We start from the raw sequence: 20287 nt of genomic DNA, 5'->3' as shown, positions 1-20287 counted from the left end.
CAGCAATTGTATCCCTGCTGTTCGTCGTCATATAGAGAGTACCCGTCTTATGACCACGAGCCAAAATCCTAGCTCCCTTGCTGACCTTCCACTTTCCACCGTGAAAATGAATTGAATGCCCTTCCTCATCAAGCTGTCCCACTGAAATCAGATTCTTCTTCAGCTCCAGAACATGCCTGACCTTCTGTAGCTTCCATACCGAGTCATTATGAACTCTAATGCGAACATCGCCTAAGCCCACAACATCCAGCGCCGTTCCGTCAGCCAAATACACCTTCCCGAAGTCTCCACCAACATAGTTCTCGAGAATTTCACGGATTGCTGTCGTATGAAAAGATACTCCTGAGTCTAAGACCCAAGAATCAAGGGGACTGTCAACAGATAGAAGTAGGGCATCATATACTTCTTCTGTCAATTCATTTGCATAATCACTCTCAGTCTCCTTCCGCAGTTCCCTGCAACTCTTCTTGTAGTGGCCAGTCTTGCCACAGTTCCAACACTCAGGTTGTCGGTCGAATCTGAATTTGCTTCTCCCTTTTCTGGAATTTGATCTGCCTTGACCAGAGTTTCTGTCTTGCCCTCTGCCCCGAGTCTCGAGGTTTAAAGCAGTACCAGAACAAGAGGCTTCACCCGCATCTCTTCTGCGAACCTCTTCACTGAGAATCAAATCCCTGACGTCTTCATAGCTTAGTTTACTCTTTCCTATAGAGTTACTCACAGCCATCCTCACTGCTTCCCAGCTATTGGGCAAAGATGCCAAGACGATCAACGCGCGAACCTCATCATCAAAATTAATTTCCACCGAGGACAATTGATTTGTGATGGTGTTGAACTCATTGAGATGATGTGCCACCGAAGCTCCTTCCGCCATCTTTAGGTTGAACAATTTCTTCATCAGATGCACCTTGTTGTTAGCCGATGGCTTCTCATACATGCTTGACAAAGCCGCCATTAGACCTGCTGCTGTCTTCTCCTTTACAACGTTGTGTGCAACTGATTTTGACAGTGATAACCTGATAACTGCTAGGGCTTTACGATCAAGCAGAGCCCACTCGCTATCATCCATGTCGTCGGGTTGTTCTTCCAAACGAGGTTGATGAAGATCCTTCCCATAAAGAATATCTTCAATCTGTACCTTCCAAAACCCAAAATCTTTGCCGTCGAATTTCTCGATTCCCATCTTTCCTTCTTCACCTGCCATCGCTCCCACTCGAACCAAAAGCTCTGATACCAGTTGTTAGGAAATTAATCCTATTTCCCAAGACCCGTGAGATGCGAAAAATAAGAAGAATGCGGAATAACAAAGATTAGGCAATCAAATCACACACGACACAAAGATTTAAGTGGTTCGGCTTAACAAGCCTACATCCACTGGCGGAGACGACCCGGAGAAATTCACTATCAAAAGATGAGTACAAGAGAGTAACAGGGCGAGAAAACCACTCAAACCCAAAGCCCCAAATACACCCAATTCTCACTTTACCCAAAGGAGAATAATAACAAAAAGGGAAAAACACTCTTTCTTACTCTCACTTTTTCTCTCTTTTTTCTCCTCCCTTTGGTGCTTCACGTTTTTGGCACACTATAAAACACAAGGCTCAATGCCTTTATATAAGTGCTCAAGGTCGGTGAACCACAAGAACTCCAAGTCCAAGTACAAATAGGAATCCCACAACCAATAGTGTAGGAATACAAGGAAAAACCGGTTGAAACAAAAAAAACCTCTCCTACTTGGAAAAGGACTAATGCTGGGCCCACCGTTTTAATGGGTTGAAAAAGTCACATACTTTAACACATCCTCACAATCGCGAGTTGCATGAGCTGCATGACAATCACCAAAAGATTCCTCAGATTAAGCATTGGAAATCAGCAGAGGATTTCATGCTGACTGGACAGCCCCTGCAGCAGCCTTTTCTCCCTAATTCATGGAGCCTTTTCAAGCTCCCTGTTTCACGACTTGTCCCCTGCTGCTGAGATGCACATCATCTCAGCACATCCTATATATACAAGAAGCTGCCCTGGTTTGGATTAAGCAACAGTTTCTCCTAAAACTTTCACTATCTAAATAATAAGAACAACATACCCTTAGTAGCAAACTAAATCTGAAACAATATCTTCAACTCAAACTTGTTCCATTTTAACAAAGATCTTCAACCCATAAATCATCCCGTTCGACAACCTGTTACCCATATCAAAATCACCCATATCAAAATCGAAGAAACAACTTCCTCGATCTACCTCCAAACTAATTTACCAAAATCAACAATAGGCTCCATTTTCATGTGACATTAAATAAAAAAAATGAATGACTTTACCAAAATCAGAACAGGGCTCCAAAATAGTTGGTTTTTTCTATGTACTACTTTGCTAGAGAATGAGTTTACTAACTGATGAGACTGTTTGCTTAACAGAAGATTTTATGGTGGGCAAATCATGGGCCTCTTCATATATAATTATGAAACAAAAACTAACAGAAAGTTTAAAAGAAAAGTTGAACTACAATTTGAGGGCATCAAATATATAACAAAACAAAATCCATTGAAATTGGAAAATTTCCCAGTAGTGTGCTTCACAATAAGCATTGAAATTTAAAGAGTCTAGTCTACATAAGCACTAATATAATTTTGCTAGAATATTAATGCAGCCGACTTTGGGTTCTAGTTGTTACATCTCAAATCCCAATCAATCTGAACCAAGCATTCAATCATAGAAATTATGACCTCAATTTCATAATAGAACAAACAATTTGTAAGAACATACATACAACTGGACTGAAAATCCCACAATTTAAGCATAGTTAACAAGGTCAAACTTTAATCAATTAAATCCAACGCAATGCAATTCGAGTCGACTAGCATTGGTATCATCACAAGAAAGATAGAAGAACAGTAATCATTAAATTTCAGAGAGGCAGATAATTAATATGCTTACCATAAATTGCTATTATATATACTAGTATACCTGTGGGCTGTCTTGAACCACTCGTCTTTGGTCTTTCTTGCAACATTATAGCAGAGGACATCCATTTATGTCAATAAACAAGTTAATGCATCCATTTGACGAGGGATTTCTTCGGGTAAACATGTTCTTCGGATATCGAGGTAGCGCAGGTTGACTAGCTTCACAAACTTTGAAGGGAATTTCCTTAGGTCAGGACAATTCTCTAATAATAATGTTTGTAAATTGTAGAGAGTGGTTATCGACTGAGGCAGGCTCTTGATACTAGTGTTAGAAAGATCAAGGTATCGTAGATACTTTAAATCACCAATTAATTCTGGTAACTCAGTTATATGGTATCCACTCAAAGAGAGCACCCGTAAGCGTTGGCATTTTAACAACAATGGAAGAGGAAAATTACAATTGCAGTGACAACCCCAATGATTTGGGGGCACAAGAGGTAAGAAGGTTCGTAAACGAGCTGTAAGTTCAGACCAAGCCTCAAAGTTGTGAGGACAACTATTGTGGTCACACAAGTAGGATAAATGCCGAGCCTTTTTAAGATCTTCCTTAGATATATTATCCATCCGAAAGTATGTACCTCTTCCAATCCATTGAGCCAAACAGTTGACAAGGTCATGCATCATAAATTTTGATTCATCGTTGCTCGATTTTTGGAAAAATGACTTCTTTACCAGCACTCGAAAATACTCTCTACCCAAATCTTCCGTTTCTGGTTGAATTAAACTTTCTGCCATCCATATTCGAACAAGCCACCCCTCGTCAAATTCATAACCTTCAGGAATTATTGAACAATGCTCAAAGCACCTCTTTAAATGCAAAGGGAGAACATCGTAGCTCCGCATAAGATCTGAAAATATTTCCTCTCTCTCTTGTGGCGCATCCAATATCCTCCTATTCGATACTTCTTCCCAGTTACGAGGATCCGGTTCTTCATTTGAGTGTAAGATGCCTCCATAAGAAACCGCCGCCAAAGGCAAGCCTTTACACTTTTCACGGCAGATTCTCCCACCAATATCTGCAAGGTTTGGATCAGCTGCACTGAAGGCTCTTTCTCCCATGGCATGTAGGTTAAATACTGATAAACAAGCATCATCAGATAGCACTTGCAAATGGTAAGCTGGAACGGTACCCACCTTTGATGAAACTCCTTGATCGCGAGTCGTGACGATAATTCTATTTCTTGGATTCCCTTTTAGGAAAGGGATGAGTAGTAATTTCCACTGCTTGTACTCAAAAGTCCAGACATCATCCAGAATGACCAAAAACGACTCTCCACACAGTAGCTTCTGTAGTTCGATTTGCAACAAGTTTAAGTCATTGCTATCCCGTATGAATTTCATCAGTTCTAGATGCTTGTCTTCACAGGATTGATAGATGACACATGTAAAAATTTTTTTTGTTAGCCCAAGAACATTAAAATTGTCAGAAACATGAGCCCACACTTTCACATCAAAATGGTTTTGCACTTTTTCATCATTGAATACAAACTGGACAAGACATGTTTTGCCAATCCCTCCCAGACCATCTATCGGAATCACACAGATATTGGCATCATTATTATATCTTTCACTCAGCAATAATTCAAGTATAGCCTCTTTATCTCCCTGCCTGCCATAAACACGACCCTCATCCACTAAAGAAGTTGAGGTCGTCCATCTTATCATCATCTCAACATTTTCTATCAATTGTAATTCATCCTTTTTTTTCATGATCTCATTGAATCGAGCAGTGATTTTGTGTACCTTTAGCCGAAGTTTAATGTTGGTCTTAACTAAAGGAGTACAGCAGGCAGGGATGAACTTACTTGTGCTAGCCTGGTTTTCGGCCCGCAATGCTTCCGTGGCGAACTCATCCAATATGTCAATCGCATCGTAAGTTAAGTCCCTGAGATCATCCAGCCACCTTTTCACCGCCCCGTCAGTACGTTGCTTCTCATCCGCGTGACCAAGGACTTCCTGAATTACTATTAGCGTATCCTTCCACTTGTACAGCTTTTTCCGAAGTCCATCTCCGAATACCAGTTTCAGCAACTCTCCAGACGACAGCAGTTGAATCAGGGCTTGGAGGGACACAGCAATGAAGACCTCTGACAGCACCATTGTTTTCTGGGTAGCAAGGGATGACTCGGGAAACGATACAAAGATGTCCAGCACCAGCAGGATTGCAGAAATGGCTTTTCTCTGAAACCTTGAACAACCGACCATTCTCCGATATTGCTATTCCGAGAAAGTCCATGTTTTGACTGTTATAGAGATTAAATAAAGATGGAGTCCACTTAACTTTCTCAAACTACTACCTTAATGATAATTTATTATTCACCCCCAAACTATTAATTGTGACAATTTACCCTCAAAACTACCAAAATAATGACAATGTGCCCCTAATTTTTTAGAAATGATGAAACTACCCTTGCTAAAATAAAAACAAAAATACTAAAAATTAACTCTTTTTTTTTTTTCAAAATTTTAAGGGTATTTTTGTCTTCTTGAAAATTCTATAGGAGTAATTTCATCATTTTGCTAACATTGGGAGGTACATTGTCATTGTTTTGGTAATTTAGTAAGTAAATTGTCATAATTAATAATTTAGGAGGTAGATTATCATTGAGGTGATAATTTAAGGGGTTAAGTGAACTTTACCCATTAATTAAATATAAATATATAGGGCCCTTTGCTGCAATGCTGGTAAATGTGCTCTGTCAATTCCTCGTCTTTTTCCTTCCACTTGAGTGAAAAATTTTGTTTTGTAGTGATTTTTTTTTATTTGAATAGTAATAAAAAATAAATGATGTGATATAAAAGTGAAAATATATATATATTTTTTAAAATAAAATAAAATGAATAGCATGGTGGAATGGGGTAGGGTTTAACAAACAAGGCCTATAATTACAAGAAAAAATTAAAATGCTTTCGTCTTTCTCCGGGTTTACACGGTTGAGATTGTTTGATCCTGCTTTATGCGAGTGTCCTTGACCATTTAAGCTTGATTGATGGATAAAAAACTCTTTATTTGAACTATTCAATAGCGTACACAAGGTCTGTGTTCGGCAAAGAAGGGCTGGATCGGACCAAAAATTTTAAAAAATTATTATCAAAATTAATCATAACATTTTTATCTTTTCATTTCCTTTTTCGATTTTATTGCCAAATACAGTCAAGATTACCCGTGCAGTGGGATCCTCTCGTAAGGTGAAGTAAAATAGCACGTCAAATTTTTTTTTTTTTTTTTTCTTTTTACATTAAAATATTAAAAATTTTATTTTCCTGCACGGCGTGCTGTACTCTGAATCACGACTCCCCCTCGTATATACAGGCTACAGCTAGCAAGGTAGATCTAAAAAAATATAAAATATAAAATATAAAATCTATATCCTTCGGCAAATAATTGAGTAAAGAAAGTTAATTTATGGGAGGTCTGCCTCGTCTGCTCTCGAAGAGTCAAACTATCAAGCGCGCACGCAAGGGCCCATTATAATTTATTGCTCAAGTGGAAGGATAATCATGACTAAGGAAATAACCGAGCACATTACTACAAGCGCGTAAGCAAGGGCCCACAATCATCCCCATTTGAATTTTCTGTCCACAAGAAGAACATCCAAAATTGCTCAAGCTTTTGTCTTTTTCATGCTTCCTTTTTTTTTTTTTTTTTTTTTTTTTTTTTTTAATTGAATAAAAAAAAAGGGCTACAGGAAATTTTCATGCTTCCTTATCTTTTCATCCTTTTCTTTTTACGGAGAAAGCCATGGCACCGGAGTTGCTGAAATTTGACCGAATTATTTAATTAAATAAATCAAATTTTTTTCTTCTGTTGGATGGATATCATCAAGTTTGAAAATGGTTGTCATCGAATGTAGGAGCACTTACTTGCAGTAGTTTTTCTTTATTTTATTTTTTACTTTTAATTTAAAAAGTTAAATTAATTTTTCAATATTATTTAGATGAGATATGTTATAGTGCATTCTTTAAACTTTCTACTCACCATCTCTTAATATTTTATTGTATTATAAAATATTAAAAGGCGGTGGGTAAAAAGATTATAGAATGCAAAATAGTATATTTCTATTTAAATAAATGTTAAAAATAAAATAAAAGAAAAATAAAGTCGTTTAAATATTATTTCAAATAAATCTATGACAACACTTTTGATTCTCTTAAATTTCCTTAATTTAAGGAACTCTATTGCACATTTAAACGAGATTTATATAGTGTGGCGCTGGTGCTCGAACTTTGTGGTGGTGGAAAACTGAAGAAGTTTACTTTACTTTGTTCGATTCCTACCTTGGCAATAACGATTAATTGCGAGTCAATATCAATTATCATGTTTTGAATCTAGATCCTTCATCAAAGAAAAATAATTGAATAAAAGAAAGTTATTTTATTGGATGTCTACCTCGGCCCTATCTACGGGATCCCACTACACGGGTAATACTAATCTGTGTACTGTATTGACTAGTTCAAATAAAAAGCTTTGGTCCATCAATTCAGCTTAAACGGTCAAAAAAAAGGCTTAAAAGGTCAAGGTTACCCACATAACGCAGGATCAAGCAATCGCAGCCGTCTAAACTAAAGAAATTGCTTTCACATGAGAAAGGAAATGTAACATATGTCAGCAGAGGGCCCCACAATCTTTAACACAAAATGAGAAAGGGACAGGAAAATGTAACCCACAATCTTTAACACAAAATGAGAAAGGAACAGTAAAATGTAACCCACAATCTTTGACACAAAATGAGCAAGGGAAAGGAAATGTAGCATATGTCAGCAGAGGGCCCCACAATCTTTAACACAAAAGGAGAAAGGAAATGTAACATATGTCTCCTATATATATGTGGTAATCAAGACTATGTGCAGGTAAGAGATCTGATTTACAGGCAGCATACAAACCATCTATCCTTTTTCTGATTCATTTCTTTGCTCAAAGCAATCGATGGAGTCCTTCCTTCTCCAAGGGCTGTTTGAAAGAATGGCGTCTCACGAGCTACTGTACTTTGCACGTCAAGAAGGAATCGGAAAAGAGCTGGACCAGTTGAGGAAAACGTTGTCAATAATTCGGGCAGTGCTTGATGATACGGAGGAGAAGCAACCTACTGAGAGGCCTGTGAAAAAATGGCTGGATGATCTCATAAACTTGGCTTACGATTTGGATGACATGCTGGATGAATTCATCACAGAAGCTTTGCAACGCCGATTGAAGGGAGGAGATTTGGCCAGCACATATAAGGTACGGAACCTCATCTCTGCTTGTTATAATCGTTCGACTGCAAGCGATTTTAAAATCAATAGTAGGCTGAGGTTAAAGGAGGTCACGGATCGATTCAATGATCTCATCACTGGAAAATATCAACTGAAATTGAAAGAATGTGCTGATGGAAGGTTACACAGAATAAGATCTGCAATGACTGATGCTCATGTAAATGGTTCGGAAAAATATACTGTAATGACTGATGCTCATGTTTATGGTTGGGAAAAAGATACGGTAATGACTGATGCTCATGTTTCTGGTAGGGAAAAAGATAAAGAGGCTGTACTTGAATTGTTGCTGGGTGAAAAATTTGGTGATCCTGCTGAAATCTCTGTGATTCCTATCCTTGGTATTGGGGGTATAGGAAAGACAACTCTTGCCCAGCTTGTATACAAGGATGAAAAAGTGAAGAACTTTTTTGATCTAAGAGCATGGGTTTGTGTTTCTGAAGAGTTTGATGCTGTTAGGGTCGCAAAAACAATTTTAGAATCTGTCATCCTTGAGCACTTTGATGAAAATGATCTAAATCTTTTGCATGTCAAACTAAGGGAGAATCTGAAGGGGAAGAGGTTTCTAGTTATTCTAGATGATGTTTGGAATGAGAACTACCATGACTGGATGACCCTACGTGCTCCTTTAAAAGCAGGGGCTCCGGGGAGTGCAATTGTCATCACAACTCGCAAGCCCGTGGTTTCATCAAAGATGGGTACCGTTCCAGCTTACATTTTGAAACAGTTGTCAAATGACGTTTGTTCGTCTTTATTTACCAAACATGCACTGGGGGCTAGCAACTTCAGTTCATATCCAAACCTTAAAGATATTGGTGAAAAAATCGTTGAAAAGTGTAAAGGCTTGCCTTTGGCCGCAAAGACCCTCGGTGGCCTCTTACGCACTTCACTGAACCGTGATCAATGGGAAGTTGTATTGAAGAGCAAGATATGGGATATACCCGAAGGGAGAAGTGGAATTGTTCCAGCTCTTTTGTTGAGCTACTACTATCTGCCTTCACATTTAAAGAGGTGCATTGCGTATTGCTCAATACTCCCCAAGGACTATGAGTTTACCGAGAAGCAGCTAGTGCTGCTATGGATGGCAGAAGGTGTAGTTCACCCACAAGAGGACGGAAAGCAAGTTGAAGATTTGGGTAGCAAGTTTTTTCGCGATCTGTTGACAAGGTCCTTTTTCCAACGGGCAAGCGGGCATCGATTGCGGTTTGTGATGCATGACCTCGTCAACGATTTGTCCCAATCGGTTGCAGGAGATACGTGCTTTAGATTGGGGGATGGATTTGGGCGGCGAATTTCTAGAAGGGCTCGGCATTTGTCTTACATGGGCGGCAAATCTGATGGCCAAATGTTTGAGGGTATTTCTAAACTCACGTATTTACGAACCCTCCTACGTTTTATGCGCCCAGAACAAGGGGGCTGTCAATTCAATTGTAAATTTCCTCTTCAATTGTTGCCGAAATTTCGGAGCTTAAGGGCGCTCTCTTTGGGTGGATACAACATAATTGATTTACCGGAATCAATTGGCGACTTGAGGCATCTTCGATACCTTGACCTTTCTAACACTAGTATCCCGAGATTGCCTAAATCAATAACAACTCTCTACAACTTACAAGCATTGATATTAGAGAATTGTTCTAAGCTAGAGAAATTACCTACAATGTTTCGGAACCTAGTCAACCTGCGCCACCTTGATATTCGAAAAACATGTTGGTTGAAAGAAATGCCTCCGCAAATGGGTAAATTAACTTGTCTCCAAACATTGTCTGATTTCGTTGTGGGAAAAAGTCCGTGCTCCGGTGTAAAAGAGCTAGGGCCTTTGTTGCATCTCGGAGGGACACTCCACATTTCAAGATTAGAGAATGTGATTCAACCTAGGGATGCAACATACGCCAATTTAATTCAGAAGGTCAATCTTGGTGGGTTGTTGTTGGAATGGAGTTGCAACGTGGATGATCCGCAAGACAAAACAAGTGAGTTAGACGTACTTAACATGTTACAACCTCCTAAGGCTTTGAAAGATCTCACCATCAAGTCATTTGGTGGTACAGAATTTCCGACATGGTTAAGACCTCCTTCATTTCCTAGTATGGTGCTCCTGAGGCTTGAAAACTGTAAAAGGTGCACATCATTGCCACCAGTTGGGCAACTATCATCACTCAAAGACCTTTCTATCATAGGTATGGACAGGGTGGAGAAGGTTGGTCCTGAGTTTTATGAGGGAGGCGTCTCGCAGCCTTTTGCATCCTTGGAGACTTTATGTTTCGAGAATATGGCGAAATGGGAGAACTGGATTCCTTGTGGAGAATTCCCACACCTACGCGAGCTTTCTATTCAAAGTTGTCCCAAGCTGTCGGGAAAGTTACCAGGCCACCTTCCTTTACTAAAAAGAGTTAAGATAAATGGGTGTCCTCTGCTGCAAGAAATACCAACAAGAAGAGTGGTTCACGATAGCCCACAGGTGCATATATAAATATATAATAGCAGTTTACAGTAAGCATATTATCTGCCTCTTTGAAATTTAATGATAACTGTTCTTCTATTTGTACAGGGCACAAAGCTAGCAAAACACAATAAGATGGAAAGAAACTTAGTGTCACAACCAGGAACGTGACCCCAACAATCCACCGCACAAACCACCGCATATTGGCTGGAATTCCACCGGAAGCCAGAGGTTTAACTCATCCCTGTCCTGCTCTAGTTTTAGGGTTTTCGTCAAATTGAACCACTTTGGGTATGTTTTCGAACGTTATCTTCCTTGGGACAATTTCAATCTTGGTTGACTTGAATTGGATTGGAATTGATTGAATAAAGTTTGAGAGTTGGGGTTTTAAGAATGCATGAATTGTGGGATTTTCAGTCCATTTTTATGTTCTTCAAATTGTTTGTTCTATTATGAAATTGAGGTCATAATCCCTATGGTTGAATGTTTGGTTGGGTTTAAGTGTTAGAGAGGTTTCTAGTGATGATATTGTATCATGTACCATGCTCATTTGGGATTTGAGATGTGACAACTAGAACCTAAAGTCGGCTGCATTGTAGCAAAATTTTTAAGTGTTCATAGACTGGCTTTATTGTCTATGCTTATTGTGAAGGGCGCTACTGGGAAAATTTGCAATTTCAATGGATTTTGTTTTGTTATATATTTGAGCCCTCAAATTATAATTGCCAATAATTAACTTTTTTTTTAAACATTCTGGTATTTTTTTGTTTCATACTTACATGTGAAGAGGCTCATCGCCCACCATAAAAGATTTATTGAATTGTTGAGGAAATAGTCTCAATTAGTGAACTCATTCTCTGGCAAAGTAGTACAGATAAAACAAGCAACTATAGTCGGCACTATACATGCAGCCAAAACTTGTGAAGAGCAAAATCTAATGGCATTCACCGTGGATTGTTATATTTCTTGAAACCTACATAATAAGATGTGTGAGGTAGGCTACGTAATGGTAACGAGCTTCCACCTTCTATCTAAACTTTTCATGCAAACTATAACATGGTATCAGAGTGTGTTTAAGATCCTTTTCTAAACCCTTTGTAATGTAGTCTTGGTTTTTCTTCCTTTTGGTTGATGTTTGATATCTTGGTGTTGGTGTTTATAGTCCCAGTGTGGGCTAAACTACAACACCAACAAATTATATAATTTCTGAATAGCTTGGTTACCTCAAACTGAATGTTTTGAATTTTCAAACTCAAGCATCAAAGATAGTCAATTTGAATCCAGGACCTATTAATTGGACAGTCTGTTGTGTAACATATATCACCTACTACTGTAATATAATCCTACACAATTGACTCATGTTTTATGCATTGCAGATGTGCAGATGACAAGCCTTTTGTGTCAACCTACAAGGTGTCCAAGGAGAGGGCGGAAAGTTTAGGCCTTAACTTTATGCACAGATACTTATCAAAAAAAAAGTTTAGGCCGTAACTTTACTCCTTTGGAGGCGAGTTTAAAGGACACTGTTGAAAGCTTGAAGGAGAAGAACTTGTTGTGTGCCTGATTCAGTGGTGGAGGCACGGAAGGATTTAATTTTTTTTTTTTTTTTTTAAAACCCACAGCACCCTCAAACTTAACACACATCACATGTTTGATGTAATATCTCAAATGATGTATAGTTGGTCAAATTTCCGTTGTTCTTCTTGGAGTGATTATGGCCAGTGACCGTAAAGTGCAGTTCTAGACACTTTTTTTTTGCATTTTTATCTTTTTGATATAGTGTCGACATGTTACATTTCTAATATATCAATTTCAGCACATATTTATGAACTTTTATAGATATTTTGTGTGATGCATATATTGTGTGAATTACCAAATTTTTAAGGTGAAAAAAATTTTTAGGGCGCAAAAAATATTTTAGCAGCACCCCCAATATAAAATAGCTGTCTCCGCCATTGGCCTGATTCATCATATTTAAAATCAAGTCAGGCAAATAGTAGTAAATAAACTTTGCCTACCTCATTTTTCTTATTTTGAACATCATTTGTAGTAGCACACTGGCTGTTCTTTAATATTTTGTCTTTGAACTTTGTATAATGATGGTATAAAGCTTGTGTTTTGTTTTCAAACATTTAATTTTGAAGTTTCATGCAGATTGTAAATAAAGCATTGCAGTTGATGTAGTTCACTACCCTAGTAGAATCTTTATGACTCCCATGTACAGAAGGGTGGACTTGGTTCTGCTTGCGAGAGGTTTCTTAGGCTAAGGTTATGTTTGCTACGCAAAATGATTATTCAATCAAGAAAATGAATAATTTTAATTGAAAATGAAAGAATGTGAAATGAAATAGTCGTTCTCATGACCCACGAGGGAATGACTATTTCTTAAAAAAATGAATAGCTATTCCTCTCAAAGTGTTAGATCCTTAGCATATAGTCTTAACACTAATGCTATTTTATACCTCATTTTTTTCTTCCTAACAAAAGCTAGTCCTTATTTATTTATTTTTTATTTTTCTAAAGGAATAGTTATTTCGGGTATCAAACATTAGCTAAGAGCTGTGAAATTTCACTATATTGCACCAATTTGAGATAAAGGGGACTTCGTTGTCTTTAAAGAGTTGGGTACAAGAGTGGAGCGAGACCATTTGCATTTAAGCACATGCCGGCATAGCAAATACTAGCAACTGGCATGTTAACATCCAAGACTTTTTTATTTAGGAAGGGAGATATGTCGCCAATCATATTGTACTAATTCATCTAAATGCTTACACGTGTGAAATTTATGCAATTGCATTCTTCCAAGTTCCAATAGAACAGCATGGTCATTCTGGTTTCATATGGCAAGATAGTAGTAGCATTTGAGAATTACAGTACCTGCAGAGCTATCTGAGCTAATGTTACAGGGAAATTCCAATTCAAGTTCTATGTTCATCTCCAAGGGTGGCCTCGGAGGAGTTGTTCAGAATGGAGATCCAAGAGGCTTGTTCGCTATCTCCTTCGGAACAAGTCCAGACGAGGGGAATTAAGGGAGATCCGAGGTGGTCGTGTGGTATCTCATCCAGAATAGGTCTGGACAAGGAGGAGTATTGTGCTACTCCAAACGAGTTAATAATCCTATCCGGACGAGATCACTTTAAATTGACTTAATTATGTGTTACAAGAGAAATGCTAAAGAACCCAACACTTTTTCCTCAAATGATCTGGTCCATTCAATAAATAAATAAGTTTAGATTTTTTTTTGGGAAAAATGTAGTTTACCCCCCTGAAGTTTCAGGAGTTTTTCAATTTTAACCCAAAAGTTTAAAAATTGACAATCTACCCCCCTGAAGTTTTAAAAATTGGCAATTTAAACCTTCCGTTTAATTTTTCCGTTAAATTGGACGGAAATTTTTTTAAAAAAGCCTGAGGGCAATGATGTAATTTCATAGATTTCCGTCCATTTTGACGGAAAAATTAAACGGAAGGTTTAAATTGCTAATTTTTGAAACTTTAGGGGGGTAGATTGCCAATTTTTGAACTTCAGGGTTAAAATTGAAAAACTCCTGAAACTTCAGGGGGTAAACTGGATTTTCCCCCTTTTTTTTTTTTTTTAAATGAATGTGGAGTCCAGATCATTTGGAAAAAAATGTTGGGGTAGAACTAACCCGAGCCGTACGGCGAAATGAAAGAATGTGTTGATAACGTCATGTTTTCTCTCTAGAACACACCTAGTAGAGAAGTATAGTTTTTCATGCCTTTGTGAGGCGGTGAAAGTATAACGTGATTTTGGGGTTTCGACAAAGTTTGCTTCTATAGTATGGCAGACGTTTTGGTGACAATGTGGAAGAATCTGTCGTTGACAGAGGAGGAATGCGTGGAGTGGGAGGCTCCGGTTCTGGAATGGCAGGAAGTTACAACACGGGGAAGATCATGTGTGGTCGGAAAACTCATGGCGGATCATTTTGTGAGTAAGGAAACGCTCAAAACCACCCTTCAAAAATGGTGGAAACCATCGGGAAATCTCTCTTTCAAAGTCTTGGGAGAGAATGTTTTTCTAGTGGAATTCACGGAGGAGGGGGACAAGAAGCGGATCCTGGAGGGCAGGCCGTGGGTGTTTGAAGGGAGTCTCTTCGTGATAGAGGATTTCGATGGTAAGGCATCTCCTGCTATTCTCACTTTCGGAGAAGAGGCCTTTTGGGTGAGAATGGTAAACTTGCCACTGGGGTGCATGGGGAAGGAGACGGGACGAATGCTGGGCGCTTCTGTTGGTGAGGTTGAAGTGGTTGATACGGACCGAAATGGGGTAGGTTGGGGCGAGTCACTACGGGTTAAAATCCGGATGGATCTCATGAAACCCCTTGCAAGGGGGAGGATGCTCAAAATCCAAGGGGAAAAGCGGTGGATCCCTTTCCAGTATGAGAGACTGGCCAAGTACTGTTATCATTGTGGGGTCATCATCCATGGAAAAGTAGGCTGCCCCAATAGGAACAATTTACGGCAAGGAGCACCCACAGAATTTGGGCCTTGGTTGAGGGTCCCTTCACCACCCCGTAGGCCGGTGAGGGGTCTTGGAAGATCGGTGACGCGGAAAGGGGGGTCTGAAGGGGTCCAAGACGAGAGGGGGCAGTCCCAAACCTGGTTTTTTGACGGCGCTGGTCTGTACCAGGGAGAACACGGCTAGCCGGAGAGGGGATGCCACAACCGTAATCAGTCAAAACTTCCTATGGAAACCAGAGGGGATTTTGGCGTGAATCATGGCAATGCGGGCGAATCCTACCATTTCCAAGCCCAAAAAGAAACTGAAGAATTAAAAGCCAGACAGCGTAATATTAGGCGAGAGTCTCAGGGACGGGGTGGCAAAATGCTTTCACAGAAGGAATGTGACACTACATTTAATGGCGAGATGCAGAACGATTTCTCTACTCCATATGGAAAGGAACAAAGGGTCACCAATGAAGCATTAAATGCAGTAGCTGGCGATAAAGAGGAGGGAAATTTATTGAATTCGAAGGGAGGGGCTAATGGAGGTCAGGTTGGTCTTTCCCCACATGTTTACTCACGTCCAGATGGCACATTTACCGGACCTGTTTTGGCTGACGTGGAAAAAACAATGCTGGCCTCTCTGGGTTTCTCGAAAGAAAGGAATGAGATTGCAAATGGCATTTGTGGGGGAAAAGTGACAAGTTGGAAAAGAAAGGAAAGGGGGGAGCAGGAGCTGTTTGGAGATTCCCTTTATACACCAAAACAGGGGACCAGCAAAAGAAGGGAGGTGGAGGCAGAAGGGAAACAAGGGCTTGGTGAAAAGTCTGATCATTTTGATGGTTCGGGGATGGCGGAGGCTGTGGAGCAGCCCCGCTGACCGCAATGAAGATCCTTAGTTGGAACTGCCGAGGGCTTGGGAACCCTCGGACAGTTAACGACCTTTGCCGCTTGGTGAAGGAGAAGCGCCCAATCATGGTCTTCCTTATGGAGACCAAACTAAGGAGGGAGAGAATGGATGTAATTCGGCACAAATTGGGTTTTAATAATCTGTTTGTGGTGGACAGCGTGGGAAAAAGCGGTGGCCTAGCTTTATTTTGGGGGGAGGATATAATAGCGGAAATTCAGAATTTTAGCCAGAGGCATATCAATGCGCTTATCCAAATTCCAGACTCACAAGTCACGTGGAATTTTACGGGTTTCTATGGACACCCAGTGGCGGACAAACGGAAAGAAGCGTGGAATTTGTTAAAATTTATGGCTGGGCGAAACCCCATCCCATGGCTATGCCTAGGAGATTTTAATGAAGTTTTATCTCAGGCTGAAAAATGGGGTGGGAGGGGTAGACCGAACAGTCAAATGGAGGAGTTTCAAAGGACATTGGAGTTTTGCGAGCTCTCCGATTTGGGGTATCGCGGGCCCAAATTTACGTGGAGTAATTGCCAAGAGAGCCAAACTTTTATTAAAGAGAGGCTTGATAGGGGGGTAGCAAACTCGGAGTGGTGTGATTTATTTCCGGGGGCTGAAATCTTCGTTGAGACTTCTACAACATCTGACCATGCAGTTTTGACGGCTTGTCTGGTGGGGACCCCACTAGGTTTTAAACGAAAGAATAGCTTTCGTTTTGAAGCTAAATGGCTGAAGGAGCAAGGGTATAATGAGATAATTACATGTGCCTGGCAGCAACCTTCGGCAGTGGGAGACACATGGACCCAAGTGGCGCAAAAACTGAACAACTGTAAGGCTGGAATTTTTAAATGGCAGAAAGGGGTTCTGTTGTCGTCAAAAAGCCAATTATCTTCTTTGAGGAGAAGGCTAGACGCTGTACAAGGCATGGAGGATGCAGGAGCTGGGGAGGAAGCTAGGAGGCTGAAAAATGAAATAAACCTGCTACAGACCCAAGAAGAGATAATGTGGAAACAAAGGGCAAAAATGGACTGGTTCAAGTGGGGAGATTGCAATACAAAATTTTTCCATGCTTGTGCTAGCCAAAGGAGGAAGTCCAACTGGATTAAGAAAATCAAGACTGTCAACGGGTCGGTGTGTGAGTCCCATGAGGAGATACAGAGTGCTTTTAGTGAATATTTTTCTGACCTCTTCTCGGTAGGCCCTACAGTGGAGAGGAAATCTTGTTTACAGTTTCTTGACCGACGGGTATCGGATGAGATGAATGAAAATCTGCTGCAGGAATTTAAATGGGAAGAAATTGATATAGCCATAAACCAAATGGGCCCTCTTAAAGCCCCAGGACCCGACGGTCTCCCTACGGGTTTTTTCCAACATCATTGGTCGACTATGGGTTGTGAGGTTGGTAAATCTCTTCTTGATATTTTAAATTCTGGTGTTATGCCCTCCACATTGAATTCAACAAATATTGTTTTGATTCCTAAAGTGAGGAACCCTGAGTATGTTTTTGATTTTCGCCCCATCAGTTTGTGTAACGTATTATATAAAATAATCTCTAAGGTCCTTGCGAACAGATTGAAGAAAATTTTGCCTCGTATTATATCCCCGACTCAAAGCGCTTTTATTCCTAGTCGGCTTATAACCGATAACATTTTGGCTGCCTATGAAACCCTTCATACCATGAATTCTCGGATGAAGGGGAGGAGAGGTTTTATGGCAGTTAAATTGGATATGAGTAAAGCATATGATCGGGTGGAGTGGGGTTTTTTAGAAGAAACAATGAGGAAAATGGGGTTTGCAGACAAGTGGATTCACTTGATAATGATGTGTGTATCTTCTGTGAAATATTCGGTGTTGGTAAATGGTGAGGCATGCGGGGAGATAGTGCCAACAAGGGGTCTCCGACAAGGGGATCCAATTTCTCCCTACTTATTTCTTATATGTGCTGAGGTCCTGAGTACATTGCTGATCCAAGCAAACAATGAGGGGTCTCTCACGGGTGTCCCTACTTCTAAACTAGGACCCCGTGTAAGCCACCTCTTTTTTGCCGATGACAATTTGCTTTTTTGCAGGACTAGTCTATCTCAGTGGAATTTTTTGACCCGTCTCCTCCATATATATGAAGAAGCCTCGGGGCAACGGTTGAACAACAATAAAACTGCTTTATTTTTTAGCAAGAATTCTTCCCAGGTTGAAAAGGAGAAGATTGTGGAGGCAGCAGGTATTTCCGTTACACAGCGGTTTGATACCTATTTAGGTCTCCCCGCCTTGGTGGGAAGATCGCGGGTGGCGGCGTTTAAAAATATTAAAGACCAGGTATGGAGGAGGTTACAGGATTGGAAGCTGAAATTTCTTTCCCAGGCAGGAAAGGAGATCCTGCTTAAAGCTGTTATCCAAGCTATTCCAACCTACAGTATGATCGTCTTTCGACTTCCGCGATCCTTATGCTTGGAGATTAATTCCCTCATGCAACAATTCTGGTGGGGCTACCAGGAGACCAAGAGGGTGCACTGGATGAGTTGGACCCGTTTGGGTGCATCAAAGGCCAATGGCGGATTGGGATATCGAGACTTGGGTTGCTTTAATAAAGCCCTCCTAGCTAAACAGGGATGGAGACTATGGCAATCACCGAATAGTCTTCTCTCGCGAATCATGGAAGCGAAGTATTACCGGGGTGGTAACTTTCTTGAAGCTAAGTTGGGTACTCGTCCGTCATTTGCTTGGCGAAGTATACATAGTTCGCGCGAACTATTAAAGGCGGGCTTAATATGGAGGATCGGTGATGGTTCTAAAGTGCGCATTTGGAAAGATCGATGGATTCCACGACCATCTACCTTCATGGTGCAATCTCCACTGCAGGGCTTGGATCCAAATGCCAGAGTATGTAGTCTTATCGATGAGGATACGACATGGTGGAAAGCGGATTTGCTGGAAAATCTTTTTTCCAAGGAAGATATCCAATTGATTTATTCCATCCCGGTCAGTAGCACAAAACAAGAGGATAGGCAAATATGGAGAGGGACCAAAATGGTTCTTTCTCTGTCCGGAGTGCCTATTATATGCAGCTGGATTTAGAAGCAAAGGGGGTGGCAGAGAGCTCAAAAGGGAGGGAAAGCCAAGGGTTTTGGCGTGGTATATGGGGGCTGAAAGTACCACCGGTGGAAAAGAATTTTCTGTGGCGAGCATGCCACGACATCCTCCCTACACGGACAAACCTACATAGGAGGAAGATTACAGATGAGATTCTCTGTCCGATATGTGGCCTAGTAGAAGAAACAACCATACACATCCTCTGGCAGTGTCCTTCGGCCATGGACGTGTGGTGTATGAGAGGGGTTAAATTACAAAAACTGTCGATCGATGGAGACCAATTCAGTCAGGTGGTTGATCAAGTTTTTGTAAAATGTGATCCAGAGGAGACTCGACAATTTGTTGGCATAGCCCGGCGTCTGTGGCTAAGAAGAAATTATGTGGTCTTTGGTCGGGCTTTTACACCTCCTAACATCTTGATTCAAGGCGCTCTTCACTTTGTGGAAGAGTTTTCGTTGGCGACTGCTACGGGGGATGTCCAACCTGTACCAACACACCCTGTTCATCCCGAGTACTGGTCTGCACCAACACCGGGATGGTTGAAGGTAAATTGGGATGTTTCTGTCCTAGCATCCCAGGGATTGATGGGGTTTGGGGTGGTGGTCAGGGATGAGGAGGGGCGGTTGGTTGCAGCTGCATGCAAGACTCTTGTTGGCAATCTTGACCCTTCCGAGGCTGAGGCATGGGGGGCTCTGTTGGCTGTTCGTATGTGCAAAGCACGGGGGTTTAAGCCTGCCCATTTTGAGGGCGATGCGCAAGTGGTGGTTGCTGCGGTTAACTCACTGGAGGAGGACTGGAGCAGAGTGGGCCTTCTCGCGGTTGATATTAAACGGGAGCTTGCAGATTTACAGCCATGGAGGATGTCATTTGTCAGGCGTACAGGGAATCGTATAGCTCATGTTCTCTCAAAAGAAGCAACAACGAGTGTAGTGGATAGGTTTTGGCTTTCTGAGCCGCCTGATTGTATCAATGCACTTGTTATGGTGGAGCGTCATGCTCTCACCTGCTGATTTCAATGAGAATTCAATATCCTTTTCTTCAAAAAAAAAAAAAAAATGTTGGGGTTTGTAGCATTAATTCTCGTGTTACAATAGGTGAAAAATAATAGCCCAAGACCCCAAACAACACCTAGAAAGGGGGTTGAATAGATATTGACAATATAATGCGAAATTTAAAAATT

General features: G+C 40.6%; 4 protein-coding genes across 6 annotated transcripts; 3 read left to right on the top strand and 1 right to left on the bottom strand.

Annotated features, from left to right (window-relative positions):
- Positions 1–3026: 3026 nt before the first annotated feature.
- Positions 3027–5165, bottom strand: LOC148584178 (putative disease resistance RPP13-like protein 1). Its single transcript, XM_088518781.1, has one exon. The coding sequence runs from the start codon at positions 5163–5165 to the stop codon at positions 3027–3029; it is 2139 nt and encodes a 712-aa protein (XP_088374907.1).
- A 2722-nt stretch (positions 5166–7887) lies between these two features.
- Positions 7888–9848, top strand: LOC148584177 (putative disease resistance RPP13-like protein 1). Its single transcript, XM_088518780.1, has 2 exons — positions 7888–9743; positions 9836–9848. The coding sequence occupies exons 1-2, from the start codon at positions 7888–7890 to the stop codon at positions 9846–9848; spliced, it is 1869 nt and encodes a 622-aa protein (XP_088374906.1).
- LOC148584176 (putative disease resistance RPP13-like protein 1) lies at positions 9744–12103 on the top strand. Of its 3 annotated transcripts, none has more exons than XR_015913024.1 (3): positions 9744–10668; positions 10759–10941; positions 12027–12103. XR_015913024.1 is itself a non-coding variant. In XM_088519299.1 (2 exons), exons 1-2 carry the CDS (start codon positions 9868–9870, stop codon positions 10819–10821), a joined length of 864 nt encoding a protein of 287 aa, XP_088375425.1. In that variant the 5' UTR covers positions 9744–9867; the 3' UTR covers positions 10822–11211. The 3 variants fall into 3 exon arrangements, 1 of the variants encoding a protein (XP_088375425.1); XR_015913025.1 differs by having other exon boundaries at positions 12035–12098; XM_088519299.1 differs by lacking the exon at positions 12027–12103 and having other exon boundaries at positions 10759–11211.
- A 2346-nt stretch (positions 12104–14449) lies between these two features.
- LOC148584175 (uncharacterized) lies at positions 14450–15313 on the top strand. Its single transcript, XM_088518779.1, has one exon. It carries the CDS (start codon positions 14450–14452, stop codon positions 15311–15313), a length of 864 nt encoding a protein of 287 aa, XP_088374905.1.
- The last annotated feature ends 4974 nt before the right edge of the window (positions 15314–20287 follow it).

Source organism: Corylus avellana, chromosome 8, assembly GCF_965113065.1.
Source record: "Corylus avellana chromosome 8, dhCorAvel1.hap1.2, whole genome shotgun sequence".
NCBI lineage: Eukaryota > Viridiplantae > Streptophyta > Magnoliopsida > Fagales > Betulaceae > Corylus > Corylus avellana.
The sequence above is the reverse complement of the archived record's forward strand: the minus strand, read 5'-3'. Positions and strand labels throughout refer to the sequence as shown.